The 23297-nt window shown below is 42.3% G+C and overlaps 1 protein-coding gene across 1 annotated transcript; it reads right to left on the bottom strand.

Annotated features, from left to right (window-relative positions):
* Positions 1-10092: 10092 nt before the first annotated feature.
* On the bottom strand, positions 10093-19863 carry postnb (periostin, osteoblast specific factor b). Its single transcript, XM_076146214.1, has 19 exons — positions 19745-19863; positions 19096-19194; positions 16146-16210; positions 15800-15957; positions 15454-15618; positions 15215-15361; positions 14937-15078; positions 13709-13921; positions 13481-13615; positions 12888-13036; positions 12589-12725; positions 12278-12408; positions 12053-12183; positions 11636-11738; positions 11443-11510; positions 11148-11193; positions 10973-11002; positions 10232-10540; positions 10093-10148 (listed from the first exon to the last, which is right to left on the bottom strand). The coding sequence occupies exons 1-19, from the start codon at positions 19861-19863 to the stop codon at positions 10093-10095; spliced, it is 2403 nt and encodes an 800-aa protein (XP_076002329.1).
* Between the last annotated feature and the right edge of the window lie 3434 nt (positions 19864-23297).

The raw sequence follows: 23297 nt of genomic DNA, 5'->3' as shown, positions 1-23297 counted from the left end.
TTTCCTCCACTTGTGCTCACTCTGTAGCCTGTGCGGGCGTTTTCCACTGTAATGGGAAACTTGAGAAAACAAGTGTATTGGCTCTGCTCCAATCGCCAGAGGATGAAACATATTACCCAAAGGAAACAGAAGAAGTGTCTGCAGTCATCACTGTATGGATGGATTTCTGTGTCCCGCTGAACTGAGCGCTTGTCAGGTCATGTTTTGTTGCTTATCGTGAAGCAGATTCCCGTACATGACTGAGGTCCTACAATGTTTACATTTTGAATATGAAGCCCTGAGCCTAATGGCCACATGGACACATAAGTGGATGAGCTCTACTAATGACAACGACAGTTATGGAAAATCCTCTGAGACGCGTAAACACCACTTGTATAGTTTCCCAAGATAGTAAAATAGCTTTGGCAGGGAATAGCGGGTGGAAGGCCAAACATATTGAAGTACACAACATCAAGACCATAGCAGATCCAACAGATTAAGAAGCTCAGGAAAATGATTTGCTTGCATTCTGTGTTGATGTTTGCAGCTCTATCAGTAAATGTATTGATTATATAAAGTAAAGATATTTTTCTTAGCACTGTGTAGAGCCTGTGTGCCCCTTAAATCCAATGTGGAAAACATTGAGCGCCCTGAAGTGGAATAATTAAAAAACGGAGGCAATGGGTCCAGGCATTCCTGAGAGGCAAAGATGCATGAATCCCTGAGAAAGCAAAGATAATGGAGTTATAATTCAGCTCTGACAACATGTCATGGACCATAATTAACCTATGTGGCGTGAAATTAACAGTGATATCACTGCTTTGATGACTGTAGAGAGCTAGAAGATACATTTGACTCATGTCATAGTCCGTCTGCACTCGCTGAGTCCATATTCCGGGTTTGACACTGAATTAATCTCAAAGCTAAATCAGATGCAGCTTGACGTTAACGCATGATAAAGGCAGGAAGCCAATCAAACTCACAAAGTCCTCACTTGCCTCAACACATCAGTAACTTACAGCCCTGTTGGCCTCGTCTCTGAGTGTGGATGTACCAGAGAATGGAGGCACGATCAGCGTGCCGGCACACATAGGGGAATTCATCATACAGCCAGAGCGGCTGGGCTGTATTGTTTCATCACAAGGCTTCACTCATACATCCAAGGTTGGAGAAAATTGACGTTTAGAAATCTAATAAGAATTTCTGAGTAACATGACGAGTCGTTGTGGTGAGGGACTGAATCCTGGGCTCAACAATGTTTTGACCATAAAAATGCATTCATGTCTCCTGATATTAATTACATCATCATCATATTATTCATATTACACAGAAAACACATCCACTACACTCACATACCTTTGTTATTGTTTTTGGCCAAAGTTATGTCCCAACATTTCCCTATAAATGACTCAAAACATCACAAATGCACCAAACTCTTTTTATGGCTGCAGTGTTGCATCACATGGAACATTCTCAATGTTTTGTACAGCAATTAATAAACATTTCTCTGTAACATAGTTGAGTTTAGTTAGTAGAACTCCAAACGATGCTCTGCAGGATTGTTTCATGCACAACATAAAAATGACTGATGGACTTGTTGACGAGGGTGTGAGGTCGTTGAGGGTAAAGCAGGCGTAACCCTGCCGACACCACCTGTCATGTTGCAACCATGCAACAAACTCCTCCTCGCTCCTCAATTCTCTCTTCCAGTTCAGGTATTGACTTATACAAATCTGTTGCGAAATAGAAGCTATGTATGATTCAGTGACTAAGACATTGTTTGCGTTTGAGAGCCAGATGGAGCTGTGTGTTAATCTGAATTACATGTGCTGAACTGACAGAAACAGAACTGAGCCAAGCCTCAGACCAACGTACGCCAATACCGGCTCCCAGGGAGGAAGCGGTGGAAAGGAGAGCTGGCACAGGAAATCTCAGGGAACCCCGGCTATGTGGGAATGTTCCCGGTCACCAGCTGAGCGAATATTGGAGAAATGTTGTTCCCCTGACCGACAGATACACAAACAAAAGGCTTGTGTTCATCATGAAGAGTGAATTGCTTTGATGCTAATTGCTTAATGATGAGGCAAGGCACTCCTGCCTCCAGAGTAGCATCACTTCAACAATCCTGGCTCTGCATCATTCACAGATCCACTCTCATTAAAAACAGCCAACACCTAAAGTCCAATGAAAATACGTGACAACAATGGAAATGCATGTAGTAATTATTTCCATTAATTGGGTACTTTTTAAAATAACCCCTTTAACTACCGTGGTTTAATTTACAGCCGTAACTTCATTTACTGGAATTTTGCTCACATTCATAAAATGGGAAGGTTGTAAAAGTTAAAGAGTTGTGGTCACTCACTGCTGTAACAGATGATTTTACACCATTTGGAAGTCGGTAAACATTTGTATGCTTTTCTGAATCTCCTCCTTTGGCAGATATGTGATGTTTTCCAAGTGGATGAGTCATGAATTGAAGCGACGATGCCAAACCAGAGCACGGGCCTCTGCTTATATAGTCTCATTAATGCACTCAGTGGGCTCAGGCACATTAGCTTTTCTTGCTTTTAAGTGTCACTCAAGTAAATATCCAGTAAAACTAAAGTATGTCTGACACTGTGAGGCTGCAGAGGAACAGGACTTTCCCTTTAACGTCGTTCTGGGCTCTATCTTAAGTCATGGTTAAGGGAATTGTTCATGGAAACACCTTAAATAACTGTACTACGAAACACTACCATGAACTCACCTGGCTCTACCTTTGGCTCATTTCAATCCAACACTAACACTGAAATTTATGACCTTCAGATTGATCGACCTTTCTGTGCTGAGACTGTTCCAGACTTCGTTGTGTCGTTGACGTTGTCCTGCAAACTTTGGCTCATGCAGAGAGCGATGCGCTTCACAGCGTTGGGGTTGGCTCAGGTACTGAGAAGAGTTCAGCCCCAAGATGATCAATTGCATCACACAAGAGTGATTTGACTTTTGTAGCCTCGGGCGACCTTTCATCTGCACGGAAAGGGGCTGTTTGCGAGTAAGTAGGTCAGCCACGCTGTACAGTACACAACACAGCGATGCTCAACAGGTTAAAGGAGTTTAAACGTGTTGGGAATTAGCATATTTTTCACTCAAACATTGGAACTTAGAGTTCTTACAGCGCCATTTTAATTTCCCCCTGGATTTTCCCTGTGAACATTTCCAAATCTCTTATATCCACCTGCCTGTATTGGATCAACTGCTCAGGAAGTTGCTGAGTGTCGCCGCTCCCCTTTGTGCTCTGAGCAAGTCATGGAAATTGGGAAAAAAATGCGACTGCAGCTGCTGGCGGTCAAATGTTGTGTCATAAAGTCATAACGTTTGTGGCCCGTAATGTTAAAATACAACATACAAGCTCAGCACGTAAATGAGTGATGTATGAAGTGATATAAAGCAGGAAATGTTAAAGTGAAGACATGGAAGACTTGAGTTGGATATAACAATTTGAAGAAAAAGGAGGAAATATTAGATTTATGCATGTATCCATGGCTCCATCTCAGGGTAAACATGCCCGTTTCTCCACCTAAGCCTTTCCTAAAGCCTGTAAGCTCTTTAATCATCCTACCTGACACTTCCATGGAAACATTGCGGTTGTATTGTTCTGAAAAACACTGGAAGGGGCAGAATACGTCTCTAACTGTTCAGGGCGATTCTAAAGATGTGTTAAGAGTCTAAGACATATTGAAAGGACTGGATTTCAGGAATGACTTGTTCCTAAAACTCAGTTAGGACTTCCATATTGCAGTAGCTCGCTGAATTCCCTGTTTTATTTCTGACACTATATCACACAAACCCTGATATGAAGGTTGGTAACCAGGGAGATTTCTGGAGGGATAAAAGGTCTCATGCCGTTTATTTATTGTACTCACGATATTATCCACATGTGCTCAGTTTATTGTGTTTACGTAATGATCTGCACTGAAGCCAGTCCATCAGTATTTGGGCCTGCAGTGATAAAAAAGTCACCGTCTTCTGGCTCCTCCCAGGAGATGAATATTGAATCCAGAAGTCTGCAAATGAAAGAAAGCTTTCTGAACTGACTCAGTATGCAACATATAGGCAGGGAGTCCTCAAATATTGAATGTCTCTTGTGGTACGATTTACATTTATGTACTAACAGTTGGTAGACCAAATAGAATTCTATATTTAAAGGCGCATTAATCAATTTGTGGCTACTAGTTGGTTGAAAAACACCAAAGCAAGATGACTGACACACTCCTGGAATACAGTACTACTATTACAATTCATGGCAAACTTAATAGAATGTGTCCGTCCGTATATTTAGACGTTTTTATTTGAATCTTTAAAAATGTTGGCTGTTCAAAATGGCTACACACACAGCTAGACGGTGACCGGGCAGAAGGTATGAACACACACATGGATGACTACAGTTTGACATGAGGTTGACCCTCATTGCCCACAGCAGCAGACGGCACAGAGGTGTTGTGGCAGAAGTTGAAGCACAAAGACTGGGGCCAAATGCATTGTGGTTAGTTTGTTAAGGTTAAATATGTCAACAATCCTAATGAAATTAAGCAGCTTCATCGTATTTCACTGTTTCACTTTTGGCAGCTGTTTCTTTCTCTCTCCATAAAATCATTCCTGTATAACTCCTATGAAGGCGAAATCCCTAAATCCTCCTTTAACAAGTGAATAGAAGTGAATTGGGCTCAACATTCCAAGCTTAGAGCAATAAATGTAATAGAATGAATGGCTGAACGGCAACAAAGAGGACGAAGCAGTGTTAATAAAAGTTTAGAGAGTAGAATAGATGTTCTTCCAGGCTTATTATCAGAGATTGGACCGTTCTCCTGGATCCATCCATCCATTACGATCATTTGGCAGACGCTTTTATCCAAAGCGACTTACATTACATTACCACCCTTCGCAGAGGGGGGAGCAGGGGTTCGGTGCCTTGCTCAGGGGCACCTCGGCAGGGGCTCAAACCGGCGACCCTCGGGTTCCCAAGCGGAAGCACTACCCACTGAGCCACTGCCTCACAGATGTAGATTCACAGTTTCTCCTACTTTAGATTGACATTTTTTTCATCTGTCATTAATTCTTATTGCTACAAATTTCGAGTGTCCTCTTATGTGTATCGACAGGTACCAACTGTGCGAGCAAGATAAAACATGTCAGCTTTAAAAGATAAAAATGAAATGTCCTCCCGTCACCAGAATTGAACTATAATCTCCTCCTGGATCGTTTCAGTGGATGAACAATTACGTAACATCATGATATCCCTCTCTGGAAACATTCACCCTGGGTTTAGTCATAGGATCACATGTGTCAAGGATGATAAGCTTACGTTGCCGCAATGAGTGAGAATTAGGGCTTTTAGAATTACAGCCTGCCTGTTGAAGTTGCTCCTGGTGAAAGTCAATACTGGGCATCCATCAAGGAAAAACAAAGTCACTTACAAAACATTAATTTTGTCGAAGATCTAATGACTGACACGTTTAAGCCACGTAGCAGTGAAGTAAATAAAACTCTTGGAGAAAGTTGCCTGACAGAAACATGGAAGTTTTAGTTATTTATTGGGCTCAATTTTATGTCTGTCTGGCAATTCTACCTGGCAGCCTGTCAGGCCACGACACATTATGTAACCTTCGAATCTGTTTACCCGTGACACACACACCAAAATGGATGGAAAAGAAAGTCTCTGCGCTCTATTAATCCAGATCAGTATCAAAAACGTACCAGTGGTCTTTAGTAGCCAGGGCTTGTTGGTTTAACTGGTTATTCGATCCTTAAAATGATCAATCATTCATGACTCAAGGCAGCACATTGGATTTGTCGCTGCCATGAAGAATCCAGCCTGGATTATTTGATGGGGAGCAGAAAGCTTTTTTCCCCTACAATTTTACGTTTCATTGAATTTGTCATTTCAGGCTCCTGAGACCGAACGTCCTCATATGTGGACATTACATTTTTTCTTCCCTATACCCCAATCATCATTATTATTTACTTAAACCCGTTGTCCTCGTGTGTGGACATTTGTCTGGCCCCATGTGGTGTAAATACCGCTTTGGGTTGCTAAAAAACACAGCAAACAGGAAGAAAGCTTAATACTTACTAAGACAAGCTCCACTATAACACAGTATGTCTGCTCTTTACCTTAAACATTTGTGTCTGTCATTATTTGTTGTCCATGCTTTAACACTTGTACACAATTGTAATTGAATTTGTCTGCTCCTCTTCGCTCAGTGTGCGACCGCATGAGTAAGGACAGACTTCATTCTCCTGGAGCTGAGCCTGTAAACGATGGCACCGCCGTCATCCAAGCGCACAGCCGCCGTGCCAGGAACCTGTCAACTCCCGCCAGTCAATGTTGCACCCAGATGATGAGCTGCATTCACAGCTGCATGGAATGTGTTCACAGATGCTCCTCCTGATATCTATATAAAAGGATGCACACTGTTAACTGGGCCAAAGAGCTCCTCTGGTGTGTTCATATGGTTCACACAGGCCCTATAAGAACCAGACTGAACCTGACCCTGCCTGTGTTCCTACATATGTAGGTCATACGGTGACACTTGTAAACTACATCAAAAACAGATTCATCATATGTATGCAACGTAAACATGCATTCATAGATTCATGAATCAGTCAACAACCATGATACCCCTACTACTACTACTACTACTACTACTACTACTACTACTACTACTACTTTGTAGAACTGACAAGCCCCAAAAACACTTCCAGAAGGCTGACAAAATGTATTCTCCTTATCTCCAAGACATTATTCCATCATAAAAATACATTTTGGTGTAAGAATGAAGTAAGTAAAAGGTGACACGGCATGAAACAATGTGATTCTGCTCCAGCTGCACATTGGTGATGAGTAGTGAAAAGCAATCTGCCAAGTCTTTGGGGGAAAATGTCATTTGGTTGGGTTCTTATTGATATCAGCAGACTCCAAGATGTCTTCATGACTGGGAATGGGAGATCACTGCTGAGTATAGTGCAGAAAAACCAAAACCGAATGGAAAAGCAATTGGATCCTTCAGCAGATGTTATCTCAATTCCCAGGGAATGTTGTAAAAGCATCAACTGATGGCTGCAGCATGTCTTACTGCACAATGTTTTCAGTCTCTATGTTGCAAAAGTCCTGTGTTGTTCTAAGTGTTGACTCGAGTAATATCTGCCAACATGACTCACAATATCAGTCCATTAAATATATTCACAAAAATAACTGCTTCTGGCATCCGCAGTAGGAAAATCGAGTAAAAAAAGATTCTTAATGACTCGTTCTTGTTATGAAGAGCCTCTCTCTAACCCACCCATCAACAAAACCAAATCAACATAAACATAAACAGGACATCTGCTTGTTCCAATGCAGTTAAGGCTGCTCCTTTGTATACGGTGCTCAGAGAGATGAGGCAGAATAAGAGGAGGCTGCTGCAGTTCACCAGGCTGCTCACACACGACTTTCTTTCTTTCCCTGTGACAGTTTGTGGTCTTTGTGCAGGCAGGAAGTGTTCGACACAATTACAATTTCAAGAATATGTCCGCTGTTTGTTAGTTGGCTGATTTGTAGATGGAGAGATGGAGCTCAGAGTAAGTGAATGCTGTAAATCTCCCAATGCTTTAGTATTAACTGTAACCTTGCAATAGAGTGGATGTTATTTGATTTATCAAAATGGGGGACCTACATCACAGCGTTAAATGGAGCTACATGAAAAGAAGCCATGCGGATCTGGAGAAACTGTTTTTACTGAGTAGCAGCATCCTGATTGGCTTACACAGCCAGGATCCTGATCGCAGTTTCCTTCAACCTTAGGTTTTAATTGTTTCTTTCTTTGTATTCACTGATTGCTTTGGTTTGTTTGTTTGTTTCCACTTCTGTTATGTAAAAACAATAATTACACAGTATGTGCTAGCAATTCACAAGTTATCAATTGTCAAAATGATATCACAATAACATGCAACCCATGGAGCAGAAACATTAAATAGGCATGAGTTTGATACTGAAGAAAGTAATATCCAGATTTATTTTAGCAAAAGAAACAGTAGTTCTTCAATTTATCTTTGGGATAAATATTCCTTTTCTCTCAATCAACAATCATTAAAAAGTGTCTGATCCAAACCTCCACATTGATCTGTGGCAGTTTTATAAAAGGTTTAATCAAAATTGGCTCTGTACTCATGCAAACAAACAAAACAACAAACAACCAAGCATGATCTTCCACTCAAGGCTGCCACAACACAACAGAAAAGCTCTGATCTATTCATGATTAATAAAGCGCTACATCGATGCTGCATAAATATCAAAATAGTGTTTCTTTAGTAAGGACAATCCGAGGAGTGCTGTCTGCCTCAGCATGTACGACTCCACACTGTTATTATTTATTATTTATAACTATTTACCTTTACAGTAAAATGACAGTTGCACAGAAAGCAGCTCTTTACATTTTGCTGTGTTTGCCTTTTCTAATTTTACAAGACTTTATGTTTGGGTCTTGGCAGTCGTTCCACTTTCTGTTCGTTTGAGTCCAACTAAGAGGCAATAAACTGCATAAATCACCCGAGCATAATAACAGTAGAGCCAAACGTCTGCACACGACAGCTCGCACACTTTCTCTGAAACCTCCAGGACAAATATTTCAACTGTATTTTATTTGTATTCTAACTCAAATAAGATTTCCCTTTGTTCTGCAGCAATAACAGCTGTGTCTTTCACAATACAGACTTATATTATAACCAAGTTCAGTAAGTACTGAATAAAGGCCTGGTTTCTTCACACATTACGCAATTGACTGCAAATGTTTAAATATTGTGAAAAATGTGTTTTAGATTTTGCACAATGTCTACGTGTTCAACTCTTAACTAAGAACAATACTTAAAGTCTTTGATGCAGACTCTTTTTATTTTAGACAAACCCTCTTACATACAGTGTATCAGTTTTGACCATACGAGAGCCTTGGAAGTTCATTACTCCAAACTACCCATCTCTTCCGACATCCTCTTCAAATTAACATATTTAAATCCAGGAATTCACTTTATTGGATAACGTTATGGAAAATAAGAAGATCTGCAGTTGGATATATTTCTTTACCCCAAAATGTTACAAGCACAGACAAGAAAAACACAAATGACAGAGAAATCTTAAGACTCTAACAGTTTAAATCTGTAAACACACCATAGAAACACTTGATCATGCTTAGATTTGTAAAAAAAATCTTTCCAAACAGCCAGTAAAACCTCAAGTAAACCTCTTGGGATTAACCTTCAGCTCTAGCAAAGGCAGAGAGAGGATTAGGATTCAGATTTAACAAGTTTATTACATCTCTAATGGGTTTGAAAGATTGTTTTTGTTATTGTTACCCTGCTTTGCTTTCTGGCTTTCGAGTCGTGCCAACATGTGCATTTAAACCCTGTTTACATATTCTGAAACAATACTTTATAGGAAACGTTCTCAGGCATTGACCCTCGTATAATGTATGCATTCAAAGCACCATTACATTATTTATGAAAATATCTTTATTTCTGTCACTTATACCTATTACAGTATATTAAAAGGTGGACATTGAAAGTGTATCCCCTGCACCAAAGAAACCTGATGTCTGCGCTCTGTCTGTCTGTCTTTACAACTTTGATTTTCCTCTTCTATCCATGCTTAGTTATTGTTGTGGTTGTGAGCAAGTCTTGTTCTCCTCCGGTTGCCGGCTGATATGAAAGGGAAACGGAAAAGAAATAAATACATCTCACTTCCACTCAGAGTATTTTTTTTAACACTTACTAAACAATTTCTTTACCTGGAATTCTTCGGCCATGGACTCGTCTCGTGCCTCCTACGAAGGCAAACCAACATGTACCGTGAGTCACGCTGTACTCATGAATAATTCCCTTTCAGACGGTGACAGCGGATAAAACTCACCATGGATCATTTTGGTAATTCTTTCTGAGTCGAGGTCAAGCAGCTGTGGGTTCCCTTCAACGGTGGTAAAGTGTGACATATCGACTCCTTAGGGAGAAAGGAAACACTTGTGAAGTACCAGTAGAACATGCAAGGACAAGAAAATTCTTCAAATACTTCACTGAAGAGCGTTTCTGTATGGAGCACACATTCTATCACTGACCTTCCAGTTCTACATTAGAGGTGCCTCTGCCTGTCGCAAACTGATGACCTGGAAATTACAACATTAAAGAAAAACACGTTAGTTCACATTTAGTAAGATAAACTGAAGAGAGTTATGTAACCATGGTTTACCTTCAACCACCCTGGTGACATGGGAGATGATGGGATCACCCTCAACCACCCTGGTGACATGGGAGATGATGGGATCACCCTCAATCACCCTGGTAACATGGGAGATCATGGGATCACCCTCAATCACCCTGGTGACATGGGAGAAGCTGGGCTCACCCTCAACCAGTCTGGTCACTTTAGTGATGGTGGGTGGAGCCTCGATCACTCTGGTCACTTTAGTGACGGAGGGTTTGCTTTCTATCACTCTAGTAACCTTGGTGACGGTAGGCTCATTATGGATAACCCGAGTCACTTTGGTCACATCAGGGCCTGTAAAAACAGAAAGACAGCTTTCACTCCACATGTCAGCACACAGACGCCCCTCTGATACAGAGAACTCACCATTTGCGTGCAAGCAGCACAACAAATGGACCTTTCACCGGATCAGAAAGGTTCTTATGACACAAATGTGATTCATAATCAACTGTGTTCCTGACTGTTCCTGACTCTCCTGTGTCTGATCTGTGATGATGAGGTAAACCAGTGTGTGTGTGTGTGTGTGTGTGTGTGTGTGTGTGTGTGTGTGTGGTAACTGCTTGCCTGTATGGGTTGAATCTCGATTAGCAAATGGTGTTGTTACCTGTTTCAATTCAACATCTATCTAGCCCTGGCCTGTAAATTGTGCTTGTTAAGGTTCTATTGTTGTTTTTTCAGATTAGGAATCACATGATGATGATACTCAGTAATCATCATATACTGTACCTCCTTGGACGACACGAGTGATGATCCTCTCTGATAATAACAGGAGATATAATGCAATTAAGTGGCGTGAAGAATGTATTCATTTCATTACTTGCTTGTAGTTTTGGGAAAGAACAAAAATCTTGTATTGAAAAGATTTTAAAATGATGAAATAACCAAAAAATGTCCTACTTACTCATAAATGTGAGTGGAATTTCCTTATACTGGAATCCTGGAATGTACTGCAAATGAAAGAGAAGAGGACAAGTCTGTTAAAGGAGAATTCATCTTCCTGCAGTGCACAAATACAACGATAGTTTTTAGATTTCAAGCAGAATCTTGTCCTGGAATTTATGTTAAGTAGGCATAAATATTATTCAATGATTGGCAGCAGCACCACAGGAGTATTCACGAAAGGTGCCAAACTCTGCACTTATTTAACATAACAGCTCTAATAAGAAGAAGTCAGATTTTTAGTTTTATTACGACACCTTGATCTGTATGTAAGTGATGAACCTCCTCAAGAGCGAGAGCAGATTCTGGTCTCCAATAGGGATATCTGAGGGTGAAGACAGGGTCGTTAATTATAATTGGCCCTTTTCAGACTTCTATCGGAATAAATCTGTTGGCAGATGTACAAAATGAAATGCCCATTAACAGAGTTGGGGGAGGTGAAGGTCATACCTTCAGGGTACAAGACGTTGTTGACAAAGTGAATGGCTCCGTTCGTAGCCATCACATCAGATTCAGGAACATCGACAGAGTTCACTTGCACTTTATTGTTCGCCTGAGGGATACAATTAAAGAGAGAAAAACTCATAAAATGAAAAACTTGACTTTACTTGTCTTTGGAAATACAGTAAATGAACTCTGCTGTTGAACAGTAATAATGGATTGCAAACTTTAAATGATGCTGAGGTTTTATAGCATAGAGAGTAAACATTGGCAGGATCATAAAACCGTCGGTGAAAACAGCTTTTACTGTGTTCATTAAGGTATGTTTATGTATATCTTCATATCTGACCACAACAAAGGGAGGAAGTGGGCTTTGTTCCAAGTCTGAATTATAGGAATTTAACAACGTAGCCTTGAAGAACTTACAGCCAAGACTCTCATATTGCTGCCCTGCAGAGACTTGAGGAGGTTTGTCACTCCGGTCTCCAGACCACCGCTGATGAAGATGCCGTTACTGAAGTGATACAGAAGGAGGGTGCGGAGAGCATTCATGTCACCTGAAAGCACAGCACAAGTTTAACACCATGGGCGGCTGTTTGTAAAGTTAAATAAAAAGACGACAGCGGTGGTGGGTTGTCAGGGAGATCTTACTCTTCAACAGCTCGAAATCCCTCACGTTTAGGCTGCCGAACGCTTGGTCACTTGGAGCGAAGAGTGTGAAGTCTCCCTCCTGTTTCAGCAGATCAGTCAAACCAGCGGCTTCTAGCAGAGACAAAAAGATCCTGCAGGCACAGGGAAGAAAAGGGTGACTTGGCTGTTGGGGAAACCGCTGAGGGCTGACAAACTGCAACAACAGCACTTTCCTCTCCACATACACGCCATGTGGATTTATGGAAAGATACAGCAAGATGTGGTTTAATAATCATGCCAAATGCTTTTCACTGACACAGCTCTGTACTTACTGGTAGCCTCCATGTTCAGTCAGGATCTCATACATGCTCTTCTCTGCTGGTTTTAACAGCGTCCTCATCAGATGAATGGCTCCGTTGCTTCCTTCTTTACTGCCTCTGATCAGACAGGCGTTCTCAATGCACACGGCCTGCAGAAACCATCCAGGCGTTACAGAAAGCCATTTAGATTTATGCCACTTGTTACGACCGTGCAGACTGATGGCCAAATGAAAGGCGTAATGCACATGGTGTGTGATTAATGACAGCTTTCTGACAGATTTCTTGGCGCCACTTCAGTGAAAAGGACAAACCGTGCGATAGATGAAGACCCTCAGAAACTTCCCCCCGATGGTCTCCAGCCGCTGGCCACTGTACAGCTTCCCCAGGACAAACTTATCCTTTAAGATGTGGTTCTGCAGGATGATCTTGAGCAGACTCTGATCCATAGACATCACTTCATCTGCAGAGGAAAGAGCAGACGTTACATTTCACGCCTCAAACACACCGATACCATGCTAGATTTACTCGCACTGTTCCAGCTATAACAACAGTACCAACGCGTATGGTATTAATATTATTTCTCTTTGCAATATTTGGGCCAAAAAATGTTCCCAAGAGCAGCAGCTGCACCATTAAGCTTCAGCAAAGACCAACCTGACATGATTTACTGTGCCGTGCTTCATGTGGGCCATGTACAGTAACCTACATATCAGGTTTTATGATAAAGAATTTACAGTTGGATTTGAAGATTGCTCTTACATCCAGATGTTACTTCCCCTTACATTACCTCCAGCCTTTTTAAACAGAATACCTCAACACTTTAAACTACCGGATGAACAGAATATCTCTTCATCTACTCTGTTCTTGAGAGTAGAGCAGTAGAGGGCAGCGACCTGTGACTCACCACTGAAGGCAGGGTTGAGGGGAGCCAGCAGAGTGTATTCAGCCTCTGGTCTCATGGCAGCAGACAGGCCCAGCTCAGACACCATGTCACCAAACATGGACTGGGAACTGCCGACCAGCTCCATAACCTGCTTAGCTGAGAAAGCACAACAGATCCCAGCAGCATTAGAACATCAATAAGATAAAAACACACAGATGATAATCATAACAAAGGAGCCAGAGGTCCAACCTGAGTCAGGCATCAGCACTTGGTCGATCACGTGGACAACACCGTTTTTGGTGACGATGTCCTTCTTCAGCACCATCTTGATGCCGTTGACGGTGAGGCTGTCACCATCGCAGCCGATCTCGATGTTTGTACCCTCCATTGTCTCATAAGAGCTGCCGGCCATGATGGCCTCAGAACACTCGACGGAGTTTAGGATGTGGAAATTCAACAGAGCTGCAAATGCAAGACAAGGTTTTGAATTCATATCTTATGTCTTCAAGTCTCTGGTTATGTCTCTCTCTCTCTCTTAGGTGTTTGCACAAGGATGCCACAGACGCATACGTAAGATACACTAGATCAAATCATGAGCTTTCTTTGGATTTTGTAACGGAAAAAATTGATTTATGTTTGAGTATAAGTCAAGGTCACTGGAACTGGGACTATTTTTTTTGTTTTCCCATGTTACAGTGCAGCTGAAGATGTAAAGTCCTGGGAACCTGAAGACCCTTTAGATCCCTTGGGTCCTTGAGTGAAGAGACCCGCAATTTCCTCACAGTTCAGATTGGTTTAGTGTGAAATGGTGTGATCTCACATCACAGGGTGAGCTCAGGGCTCGTAAAAAAGGTTGGGGATGAACCGCTGCCAAGTTGACCAGCTTGCTCAATGCAACAGCTGTTTCTGTGTTCAAACAAATATAATGCTGCGATGCACGACTGCTTTGCCTTTGTACTCTCATGTAAATAAAAAGGCCATAACTTCTCATCTGTTATCCATGATTACACTATTAAAACCTGTGCGAATGCTTCAGGGCGATGGAATCACGGTGTATTCTGACCCACATTACAAAAGTGTCAAATACGTCATCGTGGTCTGACTTTCTAACCTACATTCAGGTACGGTTTGAAACTTGAGAGTGTTTTTTATTCCTCGCGGCTACAACTTTAGGCACACATTGCCAACTGTATGCAAGTTCCAGAGTCATTCGTTCAAGCTGGTGGTTTTATCTGTTTTGAGCAAAAGTTGGCAAAAGTTGAACATTTGAGATTAGAAAAAAGACTTTATGGACGATTCAATCTATAAAACATGCTGTCAGGGAGCAGAGGCCTCTTTTACTGGACGTTCACTATTAAACATGAACGTAAACCAAGTCACCAGTTCATATAAAGCCACAAATTTTCTCCATTGAAATGTTTAAAATGGTCTTGTGAGTTTTGGCAGCAGGCGTTAAAGGAAACTCTCTCTCTTTTACCTTGGAGGGCATTCTTGTCGCCCTTTATTCTCTCCAGCACGTCGCTGCCCAGCTTCTCAAAGGCTTCATCGGTGGGGGCAAAAAGAGTGTAGTGTCCCGGCTCGCCCAGCTTATCCAACAAGCCCGAGGCCAAAGCCACATCCTAGAGGAAGATATCACCCGCAGTGTTGTGATTAGTGGACTTCTTTACTGAATAGAATGAACAGAAATCACAGATGAACGGATTTAAACTACGACCCAGGGTTTGTAATCGCTCGTCTACGCCCCCGTGAACTCACACTCAGAGTTGAGAGATCAACGTCTTGCTCGATGACGTCTTGGATGGTGTTGGAGACGGCGTGGATGACCCGATCAACCACATGCACCACTCCATTGGTGGAAACCTGGTTGCCGTGGATGATCCTGGCACAGTTGACAGTCACCACCTGCACACAACACAAACCTCACTATGTAACTACGCTGTTACATCCTCAGAACTCTTGAAAGATGCTATCAGAATGCTTGATCTAATACTCACCCCGTTGGAGTAATGGTTGATAAGGAGGCCAAGGTCATCGTACATGGAGTTGATGGTCAGTCCATTCTTCAGATCTTTGGTCAGGTAGCGTTTGTTGGCCATGTGATAATGGAGAGCGTTGAACAATTCCAAGTTGACGTTGCTGGTGAACGCAGACTTCACTGCCTGTTAGGCAGAGAGGAAGTAGAGATGGAGAAATGCTTCTGCACAGATGGAGAGCATTTATTGATGGAATTTAATGAATGTTTGTGGGGTTTCTGGGGAGAACCGCGGGAGAGGAGAGCGGAGAGAGGGAGGTGACGTGCGGCAAGAAGTTCAGACCAGAGTCTTTTTGTCCTTAACTCACTTCATCCAGTTCATCCCAGGCCTCATTGCTGGGGGCAAAGAAGGTGAAAGACCCATATCCCTCAATCTCAGCCCTCAGTTTGGAGATGTCTGCGTACTTCTGGGTTGTGGTCGCCTTCACCAGACCCAAGGTGCCGTATATGTTGTCAATGGGGGCCACTGAGAAAGATAAATTAGCAGCTTTATTACGTGTAAGTGCCTCTTTCTGATCGCTAAAGCCTTTGAATGGGACGAGACATGTGCAGGCAAGGTGCTGCAGCCGGGGCAAACTGAAAACAGTTGCTCAACAGTTGGAGCATGTTGGCCTCACCTAACCTCTGTTAATAGGTTACGTTCTAGAAATGTACCTGCAGGGCAACCGAGCATGCCATCCAGCTTCATGTAGCCCGGGCAGCACTCATAAAGCACCATCCTGCAGGGGGGGGGAACACACACACATTATTACTGTAGGGGACTCCCAATCATAAATACCACATCCTTTAAAATGACATGAACATCCATGCTTAAATATAGCTGTGTGTGTGTGTGTTTTAAGATGAATCATCACTGAATATGAGTTTGGTGAATTGCACGTTTCCAGATGTAACTCATTATCTCCTAACAGGCCATGTGATCCAACAAGTCCAGCCAAAAACTCCACGCAGAGGGTGCCTGGAGGATTACGCTAGCATTACAGTAGTGGATTTATCTGACCAAGGTCTCGTCTTTGAAGCAAAACAATTACTTTGGGCCGTCTTTGACATTTGGTTAACCTCAGAGACATCGGTCTTGAAACCCGACTCGTAAAGTCGGGTTACGTCTGCATGGAAACAGCTGAACTACGCCGCAGAAACAAGGTTCGTCCAAGTTTTTACAGATTCCTCTCTTCTCTCTTTTACTGAACACGTTGCAAACTACGGGATTTCTGAGGATTAAAAGGTTTTTGCAATTGGACAAACTGTAGTCCAGACCCTGTTTCCCCTGCAGAGGATTGTAAAAGTCTGAGGTGCAGCTGTTAGGTATAAAAACCATCCTCCCTTCTTTCCTCCAGCACATTTGAACACGTTGGAACAATAGAGACGTCTGTGACTCTTGGAAAACTCTACAATTTAGGGGTGTTTCATATTCTGATTGTAATAATTAACAGGTATGCATCAATAAAAAACACACACACCCAACAGCACAGAGAGTGAATGACAGGGGTAAAAAATCCCACATGAGTCAGGAGTTGGCTGGAGAGTTCCTGGCGATAAAGACTGCGCAGCTTTTATTGTTTGAAACCTGTAAAAAAAAAAGGCAACCTAGGCTACCTGGTTCTGTTTCAAGCATAAAAATAATGTTAAATAATTAGTTTAATAACACTTTTCACTCCTTGTGTTCCATAAACTGGGCAACACTGTGAGCCTCAATCTCACGTCACCACACTAATGATGGCAAACAGCCTTTAACATGAAACACACTTCAAACCACTTCCACGCTCTCACTTGAAGATGAGCAAGAAGAAGATGGATGTTCTGTGTCTGAAATGTGCCGACACCTCAGAGTGAAGCAGATGTGGACACCAGAAGGGCTCCATTTGCCTGAGCGCCACTCATTTATGACTCAACACTGCCCAGAGGTGTTCTTGTCATCAGGGTAGAGTTATGGCTGTTATTGAATTGTAGTTAAAACAAGTAAGCAAATTTCTGCAAACTGCAAAGCCAGATCTGTTCACATCGTTCAAAAGTAAGCTGAGGGATGTGTGATTAGCTGACAGTGTTGGACAGTGTTGGAACGTGGAGACTCCAGACATCAAGCAGAGACTTGTTTCCTTTGCTGCTGCATGGGTTTGTCATCTGCTTCAAACTTCTCAAACAAGGTCAGATGGGAACAAGACGGCACCCGGCTGCCTGGGTCATGGCCAGCTGCCATCCCCTTACAGCTAGATTTAAATCTACGCTGAATGGAGTCGGGGGGCCTGGGATGAGATCACACAAACCCCACTAAGGCCAAGTCAGCAGAACGCTCGCTCGCTCGCTGCACTGCGCTCCCACACAGAGGAAGCTGGAAACATTAGCGTCTATCTAAAGGATGCTTCCTTTAAGAGTTATGATGTTTAGTAAACGTATCCATAGAGTTTGTCCCATATCACTAGATATTATTCAACCATAACTACTGGGCAGTTTGGAGGTTCTGTGGTGTTGGAGATGTTCTGGATCTCAGTGGAGGATGAAGACGGCTGCTGGCTGAACAAAGGAGATTTTTCCATCTCATAATGTTGGGGTTCAGATTTCAAGCTCAGAGATTTTCTTTCTTTTTTATCTTCCACTTTAATTCATTTTAGAGACAGAGGTTCTTATTTGCTGCCTCTAAAGCTTTTCTTTGCCAAATATTTGTTTAATATACAAGTTGTTTATATATATATACAGTACATATTATTATATAATCCTGTACTTAAGTCAAATCTCTATTGTGTGAATTCAATGTGCTGCACTTTGGCCTGGTTATAGTTTGATTGATTCCATTGTAGTATGTTGGAAGAAAAAGAGTTTAAAGCTTAAACTCCCATTGAGATAGATCACATTCTTTGGCGGTCTGTGGCTTGTTTTTGCCAAGAGCAGTGAAAGCAGTTTAATCATCAAAAAGTACTCAGGGTTACTGAGGTGTAGTACAGGAGGACAAGTTCAACTGGGTGTTAAAAGGTAGTGATGTAGACAGAGAGAGAGAGAGAGAGAGAGAGAGAGAGAGGGAGAGAGAGAGAGAGAGAGAGAGGGAGAGGGAGAGGGAGAGAGAGAGAGAGAGAGAGAGAGAGAGAGAGAGAGAGAGAGAGAGAGACAGAGACAGAGACAGAGAGAGAGAGATACAGAGACACAGAAGTGCTGAGGAAGCTGAAACAATAAGTGAAATCATTTCTAGTTGCCTATGACTGAGCTGAAGTGGTTTCCATTCATGAAAACACTTTTTTCCGCCACCTCATGTCCTAGATTCCGTGGTTCACAACTACGGCATCCAGAGGCGACGGAGCTCCTTAAAGCATGAGAACTCTAACCTGGCAGCTTTATGGGATTTTACAGAACGCTGTTCGATAAAACGGGGCCGGTGTAACAAATGTGTTTTCCATTTTCAGCCCCAGCTTTATTGAAAGTAAGTTAACAGATGTCAGTCTCCATGGAAACGTCAAGGTTACCATGAAAACTTTGGAAGACACTGAGGTGGAGTGATAACATCTGAAACATTTACTCAAGTGAGAATCAGGATAAACTTTAAAGTCACTGGATTTAGGTGTGATATTAAACCTTGAAACTATTTGACCTGCTGGAATCAAAAAACATTACTCACGCTTTCTTTCCACAGATGGCCCCTCGGTACCAATTACGGCAAGTACTAAAGTACTTCTTCTTGGTCCCCATGACTTGCTGGAGAGCGCAGACATTGGGTCTGATTGACAGGGAGGAGTGGAGAGGAGATGAAGTGTTAACCCACAGGTACAAAACATCCAGGCCAGAATCTAAATCTATTCAACCAGTCAGTGGAATATAAATTGCCTGTGACAAGCAGACGTGCGGAGAGAGAGACACAGTCAAATGTGATTAATTATGCATGGAGCTCCCCTGCTGCGTCTGGAATCAGAACGTCAGATATGAATTATTCGCCGTCCGTGCCTGCTGGATACCCGACACGCTTTGTCAAATTTCAATAACAAATTGGCAACACCTTCCTCTAAGAGAGCGGCATAATTAATCCTGACTCACAACATATTTCACCATTGATCAATCAATATTCATAAAGGGGGGGAAAAAAAGTAAAACATGCATAAATCACTTTGACATTGCAGATTTCATGCCTTAGATGCAGAATACGAGCGTGTTCCGCCTTCAACCACTCTACAAACAAACATTGATATTGGCCTCTCTCTTCTTCAAAAGCTAAGTGTTATAAGAATCACATCACACTGTCAAATTGAGACTGAAAAATGAAAAATAATTACCCCTCTTTTCTTGCCCTGACGCGACTGTGGTAGACTATTTTGTCGTAAGCCGAGGAGTCCGCCTGGTCTAAAGTAGAAAGCACAAAGAGCGCAAAGGCAGACACAAAGAGGAGCTTCATCCTTGGATTCTTCGCCCTTCCAGACCCAGAGTAATGGGAGCAGACCGAGTGAGGGAGTTTATATACCACAAGGCTCACCCCTCAACTCAAGGAGGATGGTAACAAGTCCTACTCCTCGCTGGACCACCCAGGGTTAAATAACTATACATGGATATAATCAACCACATTAAATAGTTTCTGCTGTGATGAATTCTGAGATTATGAAGTTTATTGATTTGTTTCTTCATTAGATGTTCATGTAAGAAGCTACAGCAGTATGTTATTCAATGCAACTAGACAATTATCACAGTTTTCAATTTTTCTTTCTCCTTCTTCATGACATCTGCTGTAATTTATGACCATGTTGCAAACTTGGACCACAGCCACATTTACAATCTGCGACGACTCTGTTCTGTACACTCACAGGTGCTCACACTTGCTCAAGTGACAACAGATTGTCTCTCCTTGTTGCCTGTAAACATATTGCAACAAAGGGACAATGACCTCACTGATTCACACTGTAAAAATGTTCCTCTCAAGAAATCACTTGGTGTGAAGTCCTCTTCTTGTTTTTCCTCAGAACTAAACCCCATCTGCTCCTGAGATGACTCAACAGACCTGATTCATCACGTTAATGACTTAAACTTCTCTGGAAAAGGTCACACTTAGAGCCAGACTGCTCATCAGCACCAGACATGTGATTTGACTAAAAAAAACTCCTTAATAAAGGGTAATTGAGTCAAATTGGACATTGCCTTTAAGAATTTCTGATTGTAAATCTCACTAATAGCGTGTGAACAAATTGCTGAAGTAAACATGTTTCTCTGCACACTGCTGCATGAGTGCAACATGAGTGGTTTCTCAGGGTGAAGCTGAGTGCCGGATACACAGACGTAAACCCTGAGCAGATGGAATATTTGTGATGCAGAGTCCTGTCCTATCATGTCGTAAAAGCCTGTCATTTATTTGGCCCCAAAACAAAGAACTATTACATAATCTCTGCTGTGAAGAAATGCCAGCACACTGATGACTGACTGAGACATGAGAATGCAGTTTGCTCCACCTAGTGGTCAGAGGGAGTCGCTCAACCAGTAAAGGCTGAGCGACTCAATCTTTCTGAAGAACTTTGTAGAGAAGAGAATGCACTTATCTTATCTTAATTTGAAACATGAATGATTCCCTGGAATGAGATGAAGTCCAGTTCACCAGGAAGTGAGCTGGCAATGTGTAAAATGTGTGTTTATCCATGCGGAACCACCCTGTCCAGATTTATCAAGCAAAACTGCTGATGGACACACAAAGGCAAGAACCTTGACCCAAGAGTAAAGCTGCAGTTAGTTACAGTATCCAAAGCAACGCAACAGATGACTGGAGTCTAAATTTAGGAAGCAGGCGATTGCATTTCCTGATGTACAAACAATGTCTTGGCTGTAGCTGTAAACAAAACACTTAGGAAATAATTAACAGTCCAAGAAGGGCACAAGAGCAATCCCAGATCATGTTAAAAGAGAGTTCCACATGTGAAACATATGGAAAACAGCTTAGATTCAACATTTTGTCCAAGAAATTCAAAACGATAGAGTCCAGAAATGTACAGTAGCACCGATTTCAACTGATCATTTACCAGTGGTTCCTACCTGACATCACATACTGTATATACCACTTAATCTGCCACATGTCGTACAGCCAGATGTTCCACATGTGAGCAGGACAAGTAATGTCTTCCTGGCTGTCTGATGCTGCTTCATGACCCGTAACAGAGGGATGTTAGGAGCGACGCCAGGAGGGGATTCAGAACCAACATCCTGTGCTGATCCACAGATCTCTGCCTGAAAGCCACCGACCAGGGGCCGCACCTGTGCACCAACTGGGTCACTTGAAATCAAACACAAAGCAAACACAGAATTCCCTCCAGAGATGTTCCCGCTGCTGTATAAGTCTGTGTTAGTGGAACATGAGCACTGGAAACAAGACTTTCCCTGTTTGAGGCAAATCACTGAAATCTGAAATCACTAAATCTTCTCCATGCAGGCAGCAAGTTTCAAGGCTACATGGATTAAATATTGAGCGAGGTTAAAACATCTCCTCTTGCCACAATCCAATGGACTCGTATCCATTCATCTCGTGATGCGCCACATTCCAATATGAAGCCAATTTTGCAGAGGAAGAAGAGGCTGTACTCGCTGTCTGGGAGAAATAATGGCACTGATGAACTCGGCGATAATTGAATGCAGCGTGGCTTTTACACTTCGCCTCAGAACACTGTCTGTCTCAGTCAGCTACAATCATATGCACACACACACAAGCACACACAGCACACACACACACACACATAACAGGAGCAGGAAATGAATCAACTCTGGACATAAGGATGATTCTCTCTCTTAGAATTCTGATTCTGAGCTCATTTATTTCATTTTTTTGCAGGGATGACGGTGAAAATTGGGACAGCACTCTGAAGAGGGGGAACCTTTCAGCCGTAGTAGCAAGTCTGTTGATTGGTTTTCTAAAGATAGTGTGATTTGTTCTTGGCTGCTATGGAAACAGACACGTAAAGTCTCCATGCAGCATCCTGGGCTGCTGCCTTCAGCTAAGACGGGCTGAACTGGAATACTAAACATCAACAAACTGCAGTGAATGGCGTCAGGGGACAAACACGGATAACAATAGATAATATAAACAGTGAAGTAAATAAAATATGACCATAACACCACTTCGCTTCTCTCACTAGTGCTTTTCCTACTGAACACTAGAGGGCGCTGGACACATGCAGATTTGCAGAATCAATGAGCACCGCCTGCTGCTTTGTCCTTTAAATACAGATTATTATCAAAATGATTAGATCCAGTCGGTAACGAAGGCGACGACTGAACTTGTTATCAGTCCTTTCTGATGATGTTAAAGCTGATAAACGTGATTTAAGTTTGAATTTGAATGCTGACGTCACTGCAGGTACCTTTGGAATTCGGTTTTGGCTTGAAGTTGAGTGACTTCAAAAGAGCAAGTTTATACTTCGTGAGCAAAGCAGCAAATTGGGTTGATAGAAGTCCACATGTGACTTTATGCTTCATGTTTTCTGGTCTTTGTTACCGAACTACGTTATAATTGTGCGTTGGGTCTCACATGTTGACGCTGCGAACCAAAAGATGTAAATTGTTTAAAAATGAGCCGGTATTTCCGAGTTACTTACCCGCCATCTTCATCTCGGATTCCCGGGCGACCCTCTGCTGCTGCCCGGGTCAGCGGCTGCAGCAAGGCCGCGGAGGACCGGGAGAAGACAAGTGGACAAGCTGCTGGGGACCTGAAGACTACAGTAGAGCGACTTCGAAGAAGTTTCGGATGTGAAAGATGTTAAGATCCCAATACATGTTGTACCTGTGAAGCAGATGAAAAATGCACATATAACTAATCAAACTCTTCAGTTGGCATGTGTTATAAGCCTTGGCTCAGCTTTC

The sequence above is a fragment of the Genypterus blacodes genome, unplaced genomic scaffold, assembly GCF_046128005.1.
Source record: "Genypterus blacodes isolate CSIRO-AG114 ecotype Tasmania unplaced genomic scaffold, CSIRO-AGI_Gbla_v1 ptg000032l_1, whole genome shotgun sequence".
NCBI lineage: Eukaryota > Metazoa > Chordata > Actinopteri > Ophidiiformes > Ophidiidae > Genypterus > Genypterus blacodes.
Note: the sequence above shows the minus strand (reverse complement) of the source record. Positions and strands in the feature narration are given on the sequence as shown.